Below are 18,863 nucleotides of genomic sequence, written 5' to 3' on the forward strand. Positions count from 1 at the left end.
AAAACAAATAATATTAACAATACAAATAAGTAGATATATTCAAATGTGTTCAAAATAATTGTGAGTGGCTCTTATTTAGAGAGCTCTTTTTGACTATCTCTGAAAGAGATCTAGAATCTCATAGAGTTCAAAGCTAAATTAGTTTTTTTTTTTAAAGTTATTTTAGAAAAAAATAAGCATCCCAACCAAACCTCTTCTCATTTTTTAAAGCAAACTAATTTTTATGATATAAATTAAACGCAGACTTAAACAAAAACAAAATTATTTATTTATTTAAAATTATTTTATCATTCATAATTGGTAAATTTGTTTTTACACACATAGTTTTATGAATAGAGGTCATTTTTTATGCTAAATTTTGTTCATCGATGCTGTTTTCATGACGCCAACACAAGCGGCTTTTCTGCAACAAGAAAATTATATTATGTAAAATTAAAATCGTTTGCGAAACCATCAGGACCATCAGCTAGTATATTTTTTAATCATATTATTCAATCATGTTATTATTTTATGCGGATAGATAAAATGTAGATTTTATTTGGCCACCGAATTTTCACCGCCATAATCCACTTGCAATGCCAACATTACAGGTGCCCACGGGCACAACTTCAGATGAAGGTGTGAAGTGTCCGCTTCGCGGACAGGTACACCGAAACTATACTCGGTTCAGTTCAGTTTGCGAAAAATCATGTCCCTTCGATAACACTTTGAAGTCAATTGAAGTAACCTCTAAGGGCGACCAATTTACTGTGGAAAAGAGAGTATTCTCTCCCGTGGAGAGTAGTCTAAACTGTATAATAACCTCTGACTTTGACGTTATTATTGTCCCCTTTACAAAAAAAGTATGAAGAAGAAAAGATACGAAAAAAAATATGTAAACAAAGAAAACCAACAAGCTCCGTGACGTCATTTTTTTTCTTGGCCTTCTGAAAATCTCTACTCAATAATATATCTTATCACTTCTACATTTTTTTTATTCTAAAATGCATCAGATAAAGCTTCTATTTTCAACTAGAAGATTGAAGAGGATAAGCAAACGTAGTTCATTGCGGTCAATATATAGATGTGTGATTAATTTTATCTTCACGCTCGACTTACGATAGCCCCTGGACACAAAAGAACAGAATAGACCTTCAATAAAAACTCAGTTGACGTTTAAGAGCGTTGGAAATTTGAAGGTCGAGAAGAAAAAAGAAATCTAACAGAGACCAGAAAAGTGAAATCAAACGAAACTTGACGTTCTGACGAAACAGAAAGTGGAGGAACGAGTTCCTACGGAATATCTAAATAATTTTGCCCTAAGAATTTACCCAGCCTATTCGCAGGGGGTTCCCAAACAGTCATCGTTTTCACTTTCACCTGACGACTCTTCAGACAGTTCATTATCACGCGTATCTTCAGTATGCCTATCTTCAAGAATAAATTCTTCGTTGAAGATGATCACATAAAGGAATTGCGACGGAAATTTCTGGATGATATTAAATGTTCAGGTAAACTAACTTTTTTTTTAGTACAAATACTCAGTTTTAAAATTTTTTCATTACTATTAACATACTAACAAAGTTTACTTACACAAAATTACAGTATATATGTAATAAAGATTAATGAAAAGAAATATATTATATATATATATATATATATATATATATATATATATATATATATATATATATATATATATATATATATATATATATATATATATATATATATATATATATATATATATATATATATATATATAAATATATATATATACATATATATATATATACATATATATATATATACATATATATATATATACATATATATATAATTATAGACATATAAAAAGAAAGGGGGGGGAATGATAAGTAAAAAAATAACAAACAAAAGTTTATATAAATATATATATTTTAAAAATAAAAAAAATAAAAAAAAGAGGAAATTTTATTAAAAAACCGGAAAAAAAAAAGATATATTTTCTTCAGCTCACACGATTATATCCGCAAAACAGAGTGTTTTCTGACATTGTATCAATAAAGCCAAAGCAAAATATATTAATACAATAGTGTGAGGAGCACTCAAAAAAAATTTTATAAAAATAACAATAAGTAAAATAGATTACAAAAAGTGATCTTAAGCGCAATAAATGATACTCATTGTTTTTCTTAACTTTCTTCGTGTTTTCTTGTATTTATTTATGTATATATATATATATATATATATATATATATATATATATATATATATATATATATATATATATATATATATATATAAGCACAAATAACACATATAAAAACAAAACTCGATATTATTTCAATTTAAAATATAATACAAATAATAAAACTTGAATTAAAAATAAATTGACTAGTTAATAACAAATAGTTTTAAACAACAATAATTTCAATATTCTAATTATATTAAATTTTAAAATGCTTAAAATTCTGTACTTTAAAATTTGTTTTCCCGTATCAGATACCCGTAATAGCGTGTTTTTAGTGGAATGAGTGAGAGGATTGATGAGGAAAAAACTTTTCATGACTCAAGTTATTTTCCCAGAGAAAAGTTTTTTTTTTTTTTTTTTTTTTTTTTTTTTTTTTTTTTTTTTTTTCTTTCCTAAAAACCCACTCTAAAAGTTTTGTTCTTCCCCCGATAGCAATCATTGCACAGCAAATAACTTTTGTTTTAATGGTTTGATTTTCACGAATTTGGCTTTTTGACCGTGAAAATACACAATCCGGAACTCATTGTTCCAGTAGTTTAGTCAGAAGCATGGTCATAATTAATTAATTAGTTAATATTAATTTATTAATTAGTTAATTTTACGCATTTCGCTACTTCTCGGGAAGTTTTTAAGTGAATCTAAAAATTTTCGAGCACAATTATAAAATTTGTGAATTCAAAGAAAATTCAATACAAAAATAAATTATTACTATTTTTTTATAATTTTATGATTATTTTTCTATTATTCCTTTTATTTAATAATGGTTGACATTGAGTTGCATTGTACATAATTTTTTACACCACTTTAAATTATATAATTTTAGAAGATATTTTTTAATTATTTTAATTTATTATTTTTTGATTATATTTTTATTTAATAATGATTGACATTGAGTTGCATTGTACATTATTTTTTACACCACTTCAAATTATATAATTTTGGAAGATTTTTTTAAATTATTTTTATTGATTATTTTTTGATTATTTTTTTATTTAATAATGATTGAAATTGAGTTGCATTGTACATTATTTTTTACACCATTTTAAATTATATAATTTTAGAAGATTTTTCTTAAATTATTTTTATTGATTATATTTTGATTATTTTTTGATTTAATAATAGTTGACATTGAGTTGCATTGTACATTATTTTTTACACCACTTCAAATTGTATAATTTTAAAAGTCAGAATTCAATATTTCAACTAAATCGGTTGTAAAGTTATTGAAAATTTAAAAATACGGCTTCACTTCATTAATTATCTCTTGGGTCAAACAAGGAAGAAACAGTTTTAAAAAGGGCACTAAATTTCCAGTAAAAGTCTAGAGAAAAGTCTTTCGCTGAATCAACGAAATAGCCGACCAGGTGGCTGAGTGGTTAACGTGTCTGACTGCGGAGTCATTGGCTACGGGTTCGAATCCTGCTCAGGGCATGGATGTTTCTTTCTCTCTCTGAGTTCTATGTCCTTTCCTCTTTGTGTGAATGTGACCCACCCTATAAACGGGTTTGTTGTTGTGTGACGTGAGCGACGCTGCTCCACCGCCGTGGCCTCGCCATAGGTGCCCACTGGGTAACGAGAAGAGAGTAGCAGTTCTGGCATTTCTGTGGCAAATGGGACAAACCCCAAGTACCCGCCATTGAAAAAAAAATAATAATTAAACAACGAAATATTTCGTCAATAATACAATTTCACGTAAACACTTCTCACTCAATTCAATTTATTACACTGCCATTTCGCCAACAGTTTATTTCAATCGAACTATTTCAACGAAAAATTGTAAAAACCATTCTGTCTTACTAAGTTATCTATCCCCTTTTGTCTTCTATACGCGAACCGCCACAACCTCTAGGTTTATCAGGAATTCCACCTGCTTTTTCATTTCTTAAAAAGTAGAAAATAAAAGTTAATCGAATTTCGCTGTTTTGGGTAAGTGATATCTACTTTTAATCCAGTTTATCTTTCATTCGGGGAGATTCTCTAGACTTTCACCAATGGAAACTTTCACCATGTTCATCACCTGTTCATCACACATGATTTAGAACCGTGATAGCTCAATAAATAAAGCGTTCGCCTTCCAATGAGGTGAACCGAATTCGAATCTCAGCGATGGCTGGTGGATACGAATTCCGCATCCAGCTTGCACCAACCACAGTGCTGACGTAAAATATCCTCAGTGGTAGACAGATCCTGGGTTAGAGTCCCCTTGTCATCACACTAACCGTGAGTGATTTTCGAGGTTTTCATCTCCATGTATCGCAATTGCGGGTTAATTTCTCCACGAAGGTAAATTTCTCCCAATACTCGATACAAGAGTTCCCTTGTCTTCTGAAGTAGGTTCATAATTACAAGGCTACGCAGTTGAATATTAGTTATCGTAAACCCAAAAATTGAGTCGACTGTTCAACGACGGTTATAAAATAAAATACATGAATTAATTTTCGTCTGCCACGTAGAAACATCTAATGAAGTAAAGAGTTATTTTTGCTCACAAGTATTATTTTATAAATTATTCTCCATGATAAATGTCAAATTTCGATAATTCTGTTTGGGAGCCCGTTTCTACGCCATTAAATAAATATTTGAAGTCTAAATGTGTAAATATTTAGAGTTTGAATTCATCACTCACCTTGAGCGATATAAGTGTGGTCTGTTATTGACAAAATGTTCTAGTGGCCATTACGAAGGATATACCCTGTCGACGAAGATAACATATCTTGTTGAATCGAGGTCATTATTTAGAAATCTTCCAACTTTTGACCATGAAAACTTGAAAGTTTCTTTCGCTTACCTGATATTGCCTGTCCATTCGGCAATGGTTTTACATCTTTCTAGAGTGGTTTTTCTCAAACACCAAATTCTTCGATATGCTGTTCTCGTTTTTTTTCGTTGGCACAATTTTCTACATAGTATTTTTTTCTCAAGCAATTTATACTGATAATATTTATCTTTCAAGTCAGAGTTTTTCGATTGTTTGTTTAATTTATGTCGATAATAATCGTCTTTTAGATAAGGGGTGGGAAATGTGCCCCCTAGAAACAAAAATGCCCCCCACATTCTCTAGCGAATTACAATTTGTAAAAATTGCGTACTTTATTCAAGAAATTTTTGTACTTGTTTTTCATTTTCTGCGGCTTCTAATTTTTAGTTAAATATAATTTGAAAAAAAAAACTGCATAACTTGTAAAAAAAAAAATTTATAGTTGTTTCTAAAATTTTGTGCTTTCCACTTTTTAGCAAAAAAAATTGAAAGAGAAAATTGAATACTTATTTAAAAATATTTTATCAGTATATGTTTTACAATATATGTGGTTTGAGCCGTGGTGGGTCAGGGGATAGAGCGTTCGCCTTCGAATGAGGTGAACCGGGTTCGAATCCCAGTAATGGCTGGTCGATACGAACTCCGCACCCAGCTCACACCGCCCACAGTGTAGACGTAAAATATCCTCAGTGGTAGATGGATCGTGGGCTAGAGTTCCCTTGCCGTCAGGCTAGCTTTGGAAAGTTTTCACGGTTTTCTTCCACATGTAACGCAATGTGGGTCAGTTCCATCAAGATGTCCTCCACGGAGGAAAATTTCTCCCAATACTGGATCCAGGATTTCCCTTGTTTTCTTTTGGATTGGGTTCAAAACAACAAAACTACGGAATTGTAGTCGTACAGCTGTTCAACGATGGTTTTAATATGAAATATAAAAAAACATATGTGGTTCTCAAGATCTAGTTTAAAAAAATAATTTGAAAAAATTACATAGCTTGTATCATTATTCTTTCTGAAATTATACGGATCCCATTTTTTTAGTGGGAAAATGATTTGAAATGCAAAAGAGAATTATATTATTGTTTCAAAATATTTTCAATAAGTTCAAAAAATAATGAATTCATAACAATAAAATTCTAATACTTGGAAAAAGAGTAAGAATGTCTTCTTTTTTTTAAATTTATTACGTTTTTCTTGAAAATATAGGTTTCACAATAGTTTCGAAGAACTAAAAAAAATGTACTACAAAAATTATATTCGTGAACAATTGCATTTGTAAAAAAGAGATAGAGAAATACTATCTATATTAGAAAGTTTCATTGTTGTTGCATTCAAACAAAGGAAAATTAGCTTAAGTTAAAGCAATGAAATTAAAACTAAATATTTGTTTTAGCTTTGGCACTATTATTGTTAGAATGCATGATTCTTTTTTCTCACAGGAACTAATTTTTGTTTTAAATGCTTAGTATAATTTTAAAATTTATTGCTTTTTGACTGTACCAGTGGTTTGTGCTCGATTTGAAACCAAACATATTTTTATGGGAAGAAAAGAAACATTTAATTATTATTTATATAGTTTAATTTATCTTCAGAAACATTTAACGCCTTTTTTATTGAAATCATTTTAAATAATATTTTTAGCCCTAAGAAGGAAGTCTGTTTTTTTCCTCTATTTAATCTGATGAGTTTTTATTTTTTTCTATTTTATTACAAGATTTGAAGCCGAGCTAATTTTGAGTTTACGACTATCAATGTTGAACTCCATATCCTTGTCATTTTGAGCCCAACCCCGAAGACAAGGAAACTCCTTTATCAAGCATTGTTACAAACTAGATTTCCTGGAGGACTTTTTGTTGGAACTAACCTACATTTGCGTTACATGAAAAGGAAAACCCTAAAAACCTTCTACAGTTTGTCGGACAGCAAGGGGATTTCAACCCATGATTCATCTACCAATGAGGATGTTTTGATTCAACCTCATTGTTGGTGGAAGTCGGGAATGTTCGAATCCAACCATCGCTGGGATTCGAACCTTGGGCACCTCACTGGGTGACTAGTGCTGAACCTGATGCTGAACCGCTATGAAGGTTTAAAGAGACATATCTGTAAAAAATCTCAGGAGGATATACATTTTAATTTTTTTTTAAACTTTAATTAATTAAATTTCACAGATCTTCAACAATAACGCAGATCTAAACGACTTTTTTTAACTGCTTTCGGAATTAATGAAGGTTAAAACTGCATTTGGCAACAAACTATCCTCAACTAAAATGATAAGACCTCTCTTTTAGTAAGTATAACTTAAAAGTATAACTTAAATTAGTATAACTTAAAAGGCCAAAAATTTCAAGTGCCATAATGCGAAATGATTATTAGGACTCTGTATGGAGAGTCTTGCCCGTCAAGCTAACCATGGGAGGTTTTCGTGGTTTTCCTCACCATGTAACGAAAATGCGGGTTAGTTCCATCAAAAAGTACTCAACGAATGCAAATTTCTCCCAATACTTGATCCGGGAGTTCTGGATTGGATTCAAAGTTACAAGGCTGCGGAGTTGAACAATTCAATATTTTGATAAAATAATCTTAAAGGGATTAACTATCGAAAAATGCAACAACAAAAAAATTATAATAATTTTTTGAAAATAATAATGTGTTGTTCAAATTTAACATATATAAAGCATACGAAATTTTGAAATATAGTACGATATACGAACTTACATTAAAACGTACGCGTAATTTTGATCCATGCATAAAATTGAATCATACATGTGATTTCCGTCTTTCGATTAGTATTATTTAATCATTATTATTTAAATTACCTTCAACGAAAACAAATGTCATCAGCGTATGAAGATACTTATAATCTCATTTATTAGGAAAACAACTGAGAATCAGCCCATCGGCACTAGTTTCCTCAAACAAATGCAATTCCTTTTTGCTCTTTAAAAGCGTACGATGAAACTCGTTACTACTGAAAGAGATACCTTGACCTATTTAGCCTTTTTAATGATCTTGCACAAAGTCTGACAATTTAATAAAGATTTATAAGATATATATGTGTAATTGGTAATTAGGAAGTTCCATGTACTTGTATATAATTTGTTTAATGATTCGGGAAAAGTCTGTTTGATCTTTAAATAATATTATGATTCACGCGTAATATTGAATGCATGAAAAGCGTTTCTGTTGCTCGCATTATTAACGCATATGCGTTTTATGTATTTAGCGGGAATAAAAAAAAAACATGCGTATGATTCTTATCTTAATTTTATATTATATTTTGCTTTAACTTATTTTATAATTTCGTATTTGTCATTTTAAATATTCAGTTAAAATATTTGATTTAATATGAGAAAATTGTGTTTTAAAATTTAACACAAAAAAAAAAAATTATGAAGAACTGAATATTTAAAATGACAAATACGAAATTATAAAATAAGATAAAGCAACAATATTAATATTAAAATTTAAGACTACAGAATTCATACGACTATGTTTATTTTTTATCGATAAAAAAAAATGCTTTTCGTTTTAAAAATACTATTACAACTCCTCCCAAACTCTTAAAATAGTACGGTAGAATATATTAATAATTTTTCAGTCTAGAATTTAATTAATTTCATTGATGATTAATTTTCATTAAGTACCGAGATTATTTTGATCTAGTTAAATAAACTATTTTTATCTATCTTTATCTGAAATCATTTCTTCTTAGCTTTGACTAATTTGATTGATAAATAATTTTTATTAAATAAGTGCCAGTTTTTTTTATCTCGTTAGTTATCATAAAGATAAAATATTTTTCATCTTTTCTAGAACAATTTCCATCTAGCACTTAATTAATTCGATTGATGAATAATTTGCAATAAATAAATGCCGAAATTATTTTTATTTTACTGGTTAGTATAAAGATAAACAACTTTTTATCTTAACCTAGAGTTATTTCTATCTAGCACTTAATTAATTTGGTTGATGAATAATTTGCATTAAATAAGTGCCGAAATTAATTTTATCTTGTTGGTTACTATAAAGATCAACAATTTTTTTTAAATATTAATCTGGAATTATTTTTATCTATCACTCTATTAATTATATTGATAAACAATTTGAATGACACTTTTTTTTTGTCATATTTACTCCGTTTTGCATTCGATAGAAGATACAGATTTTTTTTACAACTTATGCAGACTCTTGACTGCAGTTCCCAATTTTTCTTAGCCGAAGGAACCTTAAATGATCAACCTTTTTTTGGCGGAACCTCGACTTTATAAATTACGTTGATTAACAGTTATGCATATGCAAAACTATAAAATATTAATTAACGATAAATAAGAGATTCTTAATTAACGATAAATTAATTAAATTCAGAGTCGTATCGAACATCGAATTAGTTGAAATATAATTCTTTCTCCTCTACTTCTTTTACTTAACTTAGATTTATTATTTGTTTATATATTTTATTGTAATCATCATACATTTCTGTTTTGTGTACCTGGCAACTTCGATGCATAATTAGTTTGTTTATGATCCATGTGACTTCATGCCTGTCTTTGTGTTAAATCTCTGTGTAAATACATAGTGAAAGAATTGAAATATTTGAGGAAGAATCTTTGTGAAAGAATGTAGAATGTATAACTTAAAAGAATTGATACTTGACGGGCTCGGCTTACTCGAAATAGAATGGGAAGACCAAAGGCTAACGTAAACAAATGTCACTTTTCAGCAACCAATCAGGATCGAGATACCCACACTACATCACTTGCAGGTATCCCATTGTTAAAGAGCTCTTCTTCCGCGCGACGATCACAAATTTATGGACTCTGAAGGATCAAATTTTTAATTGGAAGCATTGAACATTTTAACGAAAATTCTGTTTTTTAAATTTTTTGTCTTTAAATAATTAAAAAAAAAATTTGAAAAAGTGACCGGTTGTTTATTAAATTTAGGTCCTTTTTAAACTTCTTTACTTTTCTTTAACCTTCTTTTTTTGTTCACGTGGCGAATGGCTAGTGCTTATTTTCGGGTCTAATCAGAACTATATTCTCTAGAACAGTGATTCTCAAGCTTTTTTTTTGGGGGGGGGCGGCACACTTTAAACGATTTCGAAATTTGACGTCACACAATGAAAAAAATTAGTTTCAAAGTTGTTTACTTACCTATAATATACTGTGTTAAATAGTTTGTGATAATAATTTTGAATGTGAAATAAAAAAATATGTAGTATAAAAGCTCGTGTAATGAGGGATTAATTATTTCTTTCGACTAATTTTTTATTAGTTAGTAACAATTATCATTATTTTTTGCTAGTTATTAATTGTTAGCTTGTTTTCTATAGCTATTGACTGGTATTTTTTTGTGATTTCTTGTTAACTAGTTCTTTTGCTAACTATTAATTGTTAGCTTATTTTTCCGTTAGTTATCTTTGTCACTTTGTTTTTGTAACTATTAATTTCAAAGCTTACTTTCATGATTAACTTTTATTTCCGTTTAAAAGTTAATATTTAGCTTGCTTAAAGCGTGGAAAAATTATAAAATGTGCTTATATATATATATATATATATATATATATATATATATATATATATATATATATATATATATATATATATATATATATATATATATATATATATATACAATATTTTATATATATACACTTTTCTTTAATTTAAACTTTACTCGTAATAAAAAAACATTATTATTTTTATTGTATAATTTCTAATATTTGGCGGCACATTTTAAGAATTTGGCGCCACAGTGGTTGAGAATCACTGCTCTAGAACAATACTAGCTTTGTTCGCGATGACCCAACACCTCCTAGAAAGAACAGGCCTCAGCACGGGTTACCATAAATATCCCTTAGTAGTCCAAACGTAATGACATATTTTGTATTTTCAACCACTGAGCAGCTTAGTACCCCTAACGTAATGACATCTTTCTTATTTTTCGTCTACTGCGCACTTAACTTCGTCACATCGGACTACTAAATTGATCCGTGCTGAGGCCTTTCTACTTCTAGGAGGTGTTGGATGACCTCGGGTCGACCCCCAATATCTTGAGAGTTAAGAATCCGAATAAATCAGCATGTTTTCTTTTTTTATTATTCACTATATTATCTTTTATATATTGCGCACTGTACAACTTGGAAAGAAAAAATATTAAAATTAACAATCTCACATAATTTATAAATTTAAAAATAAGAAAAAAAGATCTAAGCTCACATTAATCGGAGTCCAATAAAGAAGAATACATAATTTCTACAAAATTGAATTCCACTCAAAGCAGAAAGGTTAAAGCCCTGTAATTTTAAACCTTGTTTTCGAGATTATAAACTTTTTCATTCAATTCTGTCCATCGACTTATGATTGGAGAAACATTTCAACATCGAGACATTGACCGTGAGTGAGAGCAATTGCAAAGAGCCCTGAAAAGGTTTGGATTAAAGGTTAAAAGGATGATGGGGCCCCCGATTGTGCAACTCTGATTCGTTGAACTCAAGTTTTCCGATGTTTTGGTGTACTGATTTTAACCTCAAGGCACATATGGTCGTGATTATAATTTCATAATGGCCGCCTAATGCTTAACATCTCTCCCTGTTGGATAATACCAGATTTTTATCTTACAATTTTACATTATTTTATATCATTTTTCTTAGATTAAAGTAAGGAGTTAGATTATGGTTCTTTCTCTTATAACTCCAAAGCTGTTTATGCTAGAGTCTTGAAACTTGGACAATAAGCAATTTTAGAACCCGATCCAAAAAACTGGAGAGACGTCTGAAAATTGAATATGTTGCATAGGATTAGCATTAGATGGTGGTACAAATTAAATTGCTGAAGCTCTATTTTTTAATTAATTAGAATATATCAGTGACTTTTGCTAGATTATAATGTTGCTTTATAAAAAAATTAAGTTAATGAGTTAATTAAATGAGTTAATTGGGTACTTGCACTTCAAGAAGGATGAACTCAAATATACCGATGTAATGTGACCGATGACGTCAGTTCCAATTGATCGTTTTATAACTGTCGTTGAATAGCCGATCCAATTTAGGGTTTGCGACTACCAATGTTCAACTTATGTGTTCCTCCTTATATGTTCCTTCTAATTTTGAACCCAATCCAGAAGTCAAAGGAACTTCTGGATCAAAATTTGCCTTCGCGGAGGACTTTTTGATGGAACTAACCTGCATTTACATTACATGGAAAGGAAAACCACGAAAATCTCCCACGCTTAGCCTCAAGGCAAAGAAACTCTAACCTATGATCCGTCTACCACTGAGGATATTTTGCTTCAGCAATTATCCCAATTTAAAGTAATGATTAAGTAATTAGTCAATTTAAAATAATTAAAAAATTTTAAATTACTTTTTTGATTCACGTAGCAATTAAAGCATTCTTTTTAAAGGTAAAAACTATTTTAAACCAATAATGCATATTTCCCCATAACACGAGTTCGAAACAAATGCCATGTTAATTACAATAAAAAAGTCAATCTTTATTAAATTCTTGAAATTAATTAACCAAATATTTTAACTTTGATAACTGTTTCCTCTTTCAATTTATACAAATAAAAATTTTCTTACTTACTTCCAATTAAAACATCTTTTCTCTTTTCAGCAGACGAGAAAGGTATTTTCCATCCGGATGACGTGCAACGTGTGAAAGACAATGATTGGTTTATTGCCCGGTATCTCCTACATGTTGAGAGCGATGTTGATAAAGCACTCATCATGCTCAACGAATCACTGAAACACAGGAGTGAAATGGGAGTAAACAGTAAATTATTTTGATTTACCTAAACTTTTATTTAAGTTTCCGTTTATGACTCACACTTTTATAGTTTAAAAGTTAATGTTACGAAAGTGTTTTCGTATTTTTAATAATTTGCATACTAGATGTTCCGTAATAATTGTTCTTAATATACAAGTATTTTGAATTCTTGTCAAAAATAAAATCTAAAATGTATACTTTAAAAAAAAGTATACGCAAATAAATATACAAGCTGGTAGGAACGAAAATGCTATCGAAAGCTGAATACTATAATTTTTAAAATCACTTAAGTGGAAAACATTATAAAACATCAAAACTGCACTGACAGAAAAAAATCCTAATACTAGAAAGAAGTTGCGCCAGATAAACTAAATTTGGTAGGCTTGTTTACACAACTAAAAGATGATGTTAATTCGAATTTCGCGCTTGGCACATAATTTTGGCGCTAGTAGCTCCTCTGGGTAAGTGTAAATCGGGGTTGCTTTAAATACGCATTCTACAGTTCGTAAGCGTTATTTTTCGTTAAATTTTGATGAATTGCTGTTTGTCAAGAATGCCTTAAAAAAGTCGAAAAAGTCATTATCAACAATTCACTGACTTTGAACGTGGTCTTGTAATAGGGCTGCGAGAAAGTGGATTTTCTTTCTGCGATATTGCAGAAAGACTGGGGAGGTACACAATCATACACAATGGATTGTGTATGATTGTTGGTAGCAATAGTCAAGGGAGGGTACTGCTTCAAGAAGACCGGGTTCTGGTCTGCCACGTGGCACTACTCAGAGGCAAAACTGCCGTGTACGGCATATGGCTATAGAGCACCTCACTGTGTCTGCATCAGAAATTCGAGCTGCGGTTGCCACTGCAATGACACAACGAATTGTTACAAATCAGCTACTTCAAGCACAGCTCAGAGCGAGACGCTCTATAGCTTGCATTCCACCCACTCCAAACCACTGCCGTTTACGACGTATGGGGTATCGAGTTTGAGCTCACTGGAGGACAGAGTGGAGATTTATTGTGTTTTCCGATGAAAGCCGGTTCCGCCTTGTTGCCAGTGATAGCTGTATATTGGTTAGAAGGAGAGCCTGCTACCGACTTGTCTCCGGCCTAGACACACTGGACCTACAACAGGGGTAATGGTCTGGGGAGCAATTTCTAATTACACCAAAAGCACTCTCGTAGTTTTTCCACGCATATTTGTACGTCAACCTGGTGATTCAACCTGTTTGGTGCCATTCATGAGCAGCATTCAAAGCAGTATTTTCCAACAGGATAATGCTAGTCCTCACACAGCTGTTGTAACCCAACATACTCTGCAGAAAGTCCACAACTTGCCTTGGCCAGTTTGATCACCAGATCTTTCACCAATTGAGCACCTTTGGTACATCATTGGAGGACAACTTCAGCGTCATCCACAACCAGCATTCACTATCCTGTATTGACTGACCAAATGCAACAGTCATGGTACTTTCTCCCACAAAATCACAAAATGACATAAGGCATCTGTATGAGACAATGCATGCCCGTTTGCATGCTTGCAAACAGGCATTGCAAAGTTCTGGTGGTCAACCGGTTATTAATATACCAGTATGACACATCTCAAATGGTTTTACTCTTAATTGTATTAACCTGTGATCTTGAAACTTTTTTCAATTCAGTATGTTACTCAGACAAACGCATTGCCGAAATCTCACTAATCTACAATAATTTTTCTTGGTTGTGAGATTTTTTTTTCCATCAGTGTATTTTGATTGACTGATCAAACTTGAGAATGTCTCTAATAATCGACTATCACATCCTCTCTGTTTCCTCCGGCAATCAAACAGGTTTTGTTATTTTTCACTCCACTTTCTTTAATATTGAATAGACAGACAGAGTTTTTATTCCTTTCCTCGTTTAAATATCAATTTGCGTTCCCTAATGTGCATACTTTTTTTACTTCATATTTGCAAAAAAAGTTCTAAATATTTACAAACAATATTTACAATACATACATTTATATTTGCATTCAATATTTATATTTAAATTAATCAAATATTACATTCATTCTATGCCACTTTACCTGATTGCAAGAAACTTAAAATTGAAAGAAATATTCTTGAGACTTAAGTGACGTATACTTACTTAGCTCTTGAAATGCTGAGTTAAATTTCATTCTTGTAATTTTATATTCCAGCACTTAGGAAGAAAGATTTACCTAGAGACTATTTTAGTGTTAGAGCTGTACTCGTGTATGGTCAAGACCACAGAAATCACCCTATCAGTAAGTAATTAAAATTTATGCATATCTCTTTACTTTGTTTTGATATTTTTTAAATATATTGAAAACAGCCTAATCGTTATTAAAAAAAATCGGTCAGATAATCAGAATTATATTTGCCCTAAAATATAAAATCCAAAAAAATAGTATGAAAAAGAACGGTTTCGTTCTTATTCAAAAATGCTGATTTTGTAAATTCAAGCAATTTCTATGATGTTTCTATGAGATTTAAATAACTGCAAAATAAGTTGCTTAGAAAGAGAGCCGCGTTTGAATGATTTTACTTTTAACGCAGAAAAAGACAACTATGTTCCGTGGGTTATTTCATGATTAAAAATTATTAAAATGTTAAATACAATATTTTTTACTTATTTTGACCCAAATTAATACAAAATAAAGAAAAAAGTATGAAAACTTTGTTTAATAAAAATTCTGCCTCAATGGATTATTAGTGCTACAATAACAAGTTTTTAAAAAGTAAATTGCACATAATGTAGTTTAAACTTCAGAAAAAAATATCTACTTCCCTTTAAAATAAAAAAAAACAGGAGAAAAGGAAAATTAGTGGAATCCTCACAAAATTGTTAACTCACTAGTGAGGAAATAAAATGATAAGAAAGAGACGGAAACATGTTTCAACAAATACAGCGTAGCGTTCATCTTGCAGAAATATTGCAAACATGTATTATAACAAAAAGCATGTTTCCAATTGTAGGAAAAATAAAAAATTTAAAAACCCTATTTCCTATACTTCAGTTATTTTATTTTAGCTGTTGAGTAGGCATGTAAATACTCTAAATTAAACAGACGATCGTTGAAGGCTTATTGTATTCATATTAATAAAATATTTTTTCCTCTCATTCGCAGTTGCAATTCGCTGCAAAACCCATTTTAAAAAAGAGGACATGAAAAAGATACAACAACAGTATTTCGTTTATTGGCTTGAGAAAGCTTTAAAGATGTCAGATTGGGGAGTTGTCACTATTTTGTTCGATTGTACAGATTCTGGTGTCGCTAACATGGTTTGTCTTTTATTCTTTATTTAGTTTCAAAAGAATGCAAAATATTTTAAAATTTAGAAAACAAGTTTTAAAAAAAATTTCCTTTTAAAATTTTATAAGATTATTTTTAATGAATTTAATTTTGATGTGTTTTTTCTTTAAACAACGTTGACTTTTGCTTCATTTGTAAATCACAGAAAAAGTAAGAACGCGTAGTTACACTTACTAAGTTCAAGAATTAATATTTCAAATTTTTTTTGTTATTAATTAAAAAGTCCTATTGATTTATTACTTACTTTTAAAATGGTAGTAGGCATTTAAGTAATGACTCTTTAGCTTATCTCATTTTATAGCAATGCAGAACAAGCCATAGAACAAGGAAAAGTAAGGAAATTATAAATCTGGAAAAATTAGAGTTAAAACCGAACCAAAAAGTCAAGGGAAATTAATATAAGTTTGAGATATCTGAAAATCTGATATTTTTCCAAAGAAATTAACTTTTTAACATTTTTGTAAGTGTTTATTTCCAACTCTAGTAGCAAGTGTTTTGCTATATATTTCAAAGACAAGAATAAAGCTTAACTGAAAAATTAAACATAAATTTATGTGGTATAAATTTATTTTTAGAAAAAACCGAGAAATATTATAAAATAAATTTGCAAATACCAGGTTAAGGTTTTATTTATCGAAATATGCTGCAAAGCCTAGGATTATGACTACGGAACTATTTCCATTTTCAAATATTCTATCATACATATCGTAAAAGATAGAACGAATTAAATTTCTGTCTAAAGTATTTAATATTGTTTTAAACGCATATTTGTATAATTTGATAACGAAATAGACCGTAACTATATGCAGAGGCAGATGATTATGGTTCGTTCACCAGGAGTTGGCACTTGGCTCCACCTCCTCGGACGAATAGTTCATTTCAGCGTGGGAGTAAGAGAAGAAGCGTCTCCGCGTTTGAAATTGAGACAACCCTTAATGCGAGCCAAACGCAAACAATGAATTCTTTTTCAGTCACTTACTTCGCTTTATCATCTGCTATTATACCTTTCGCTACTCAAGCTAATTAAATATATTGCAGCAAAATGTCTCAAAAAGGACAAACTATTCATTCAAAAGAGAGAAATATTAAATTTATGAAATATTTAACGTTAAAAAATCCACATAAAGATCGGGAAATAAACATTTTTGTTATATGATCGCTAAATAGCAGCCTTGCTCAAGATTGTTCACATCCTTCTTCAAAAAATAGCGAAATAGTATCGTCGGATACTACGTGATGAAGGTGGAGCCGAGTGCCAACTCCTGGTGAACGAACTATACTTAAATCCTATACCACAATGGTCTTTTCTTAACTTGCAACGGAGTATAGTGCTTACACCATGCTGCTTCAGAAACACATCACTGGAACTAACTTTTTTATCTAATACTTTCTAAAGCATTAATTCATCAAGAAATGTTCGCAATACTTCTTACTTATACCCAAAACTAGTAATTAATCAAGAAATGCTTACACTATTTCTTGCCTGTTTAGGATAAACTGTAAGTTTAAGTTTCTAACGGCAATTTAAAGCTGGCGTTTTTAAGAATTCCGTTATAGTTTTAATAAATAGCCGATATCAGCGTAAAGATCTTACTTTACAAAACAGCACTATAGGGTGTTTAAGAAAAATTTATCCGCAAATTTCGTCGCTTAGCAACCATTGAAAATAAATAATGTAAGCAAGTAAAACTAAAGCAAGTAAAACTAATATAGGCAAGTAAAACTAATCGAAGCAATAAGCAAAATCTAATGTAATAAGTTTTCCCCGTTGCTAGGCAACCGAATGGAATTAGGTACAAAATTAGGCACGTTGTATTATTTGATAAAATTCCCCCTTAACATACACACACCACTTAGTAACATTAGAACATCGCCCTGTAACATTAAAATACGATTATTTGGACAAAACTCATTCTATATGTAACTTTCTTATAGCGTATTTACATCAGATGCTTTAAGCATTAAATTTGCAGCAACTTCCATGACTTTGAAACAAGTCCAATTCTGCATCACATGCCGAATAAAATGAAAAAATGTTTCACAAATCATTCTAGGCATAAAGATTGCTTTTTTTTAATTAAAAAAAAGTTTCATCGATTGACAGTCAAGGGTTTGACAGCCAAAAATTTGACAGTCAAGGTTTATCCTTGCAACTAAATTAACAGGAAACAGATGAAGGCATGCATAGAATACGAAATCATCTTAATGCTAATAAAAGTAATTATAATTCATGATCATGCATAAACATGCATTTAAAGAACAGCTGAGTTGGTTATAATTTATTCCTGTTAACTGAGCATTGCGCCAAAGAAAATAAATTCGAATTTAATTATGTGTATGTATTAAAGATGGGTTCTACAGAAAGGATACAGATTGCACATAAAAGAAGATTGGGGCGAATGCCTTAATAGAAAAGATTTAAGAAGTAATAATTCAGATGGAGGAATGATTATGAAATAAAATGTATAATTTTTGGAGGTTATCATTTCAAAACTTCGATTTCTAAATGGAGTTATAGTAGGCGTGTCAAATAGGGTTAAGCTCATTTACCTCGTTTTCTTTCTTTTTTTAAATATTTTAAGCCCTGTTTATGTGTGTTTTGATTTAGCAATTTTATTATTTATATAAGCTTTATTATTTTCCGAACTTCATATAAATGATTTTGCTTCTTTCAATTCATTAGGACTTAGACATGATGAGATATATTTTCGAAGTTTTCAAAAAATATTGCCCCTGGGGATTAGGTAAGTAACTACATCATTTAATATTAATTAAATTTATATCAGAATCAGATTCAGAAATTTAATCA

General features: G+C 30.2%; 1 protein-coding gene across 2 annotated transcripts in view; it reads left to right on the forward strand.

The window, feature by feature from the left end:
• Positions 1-1,001: 1,001 nt before the first annotated feature.
• Positions 1,002-18,863, forward strand: part of LOC107455483 (motile sperm domain-containing protein 2) — a 31,366-nt gene continuing 13,504 nt past the window's right edge. Inside the window, exons 1-5 of one of the 2 annotated variants that reach the window (XM_087166360.1) lie at positions 1,002-1,490; positions 12,592-12,747; positions 14,918-15,004; positions 15,869-16,023; positions 18,738-18,798. In XM_087166360.1, coding sequence (XP_087022486.1) covers positions 1,403-1,490; positions 12,592-12,747; positions 14,918-15,004; positions 15,869-16,023; positions 18,738-18,798 — 547 coding nt within the window. In that variant the 5' untranslated portion in view covers positions 1,002-1,402. Of the gene's footprint in view, positions 1,491-12,588; positions 12,748-14,917; positions 15,005-15,868; positions 16,024-18,737; positions 18,799-18,863 lie in introns of both variants that reach the window. The other variant, XM_087166359.1, reaches the window with a different exon arrangement.

Source organism: Parasteatoda tepidariorum, chromosome 6, assembly GCF_982258835.1.
Source record: "Parasteatoda tepidariorum strain Cologne lab strain chromosome 6, Ptep-v5.0, whole genome shotgun sequence".
In the NCBI taxonomy this organism is placed as follows: Eukaryota; Metazoa; Arthropoda; class Arachnida; order Araneae; family Theridiidae; genus Parasteatoda; species Parasteatoda tepidariorum.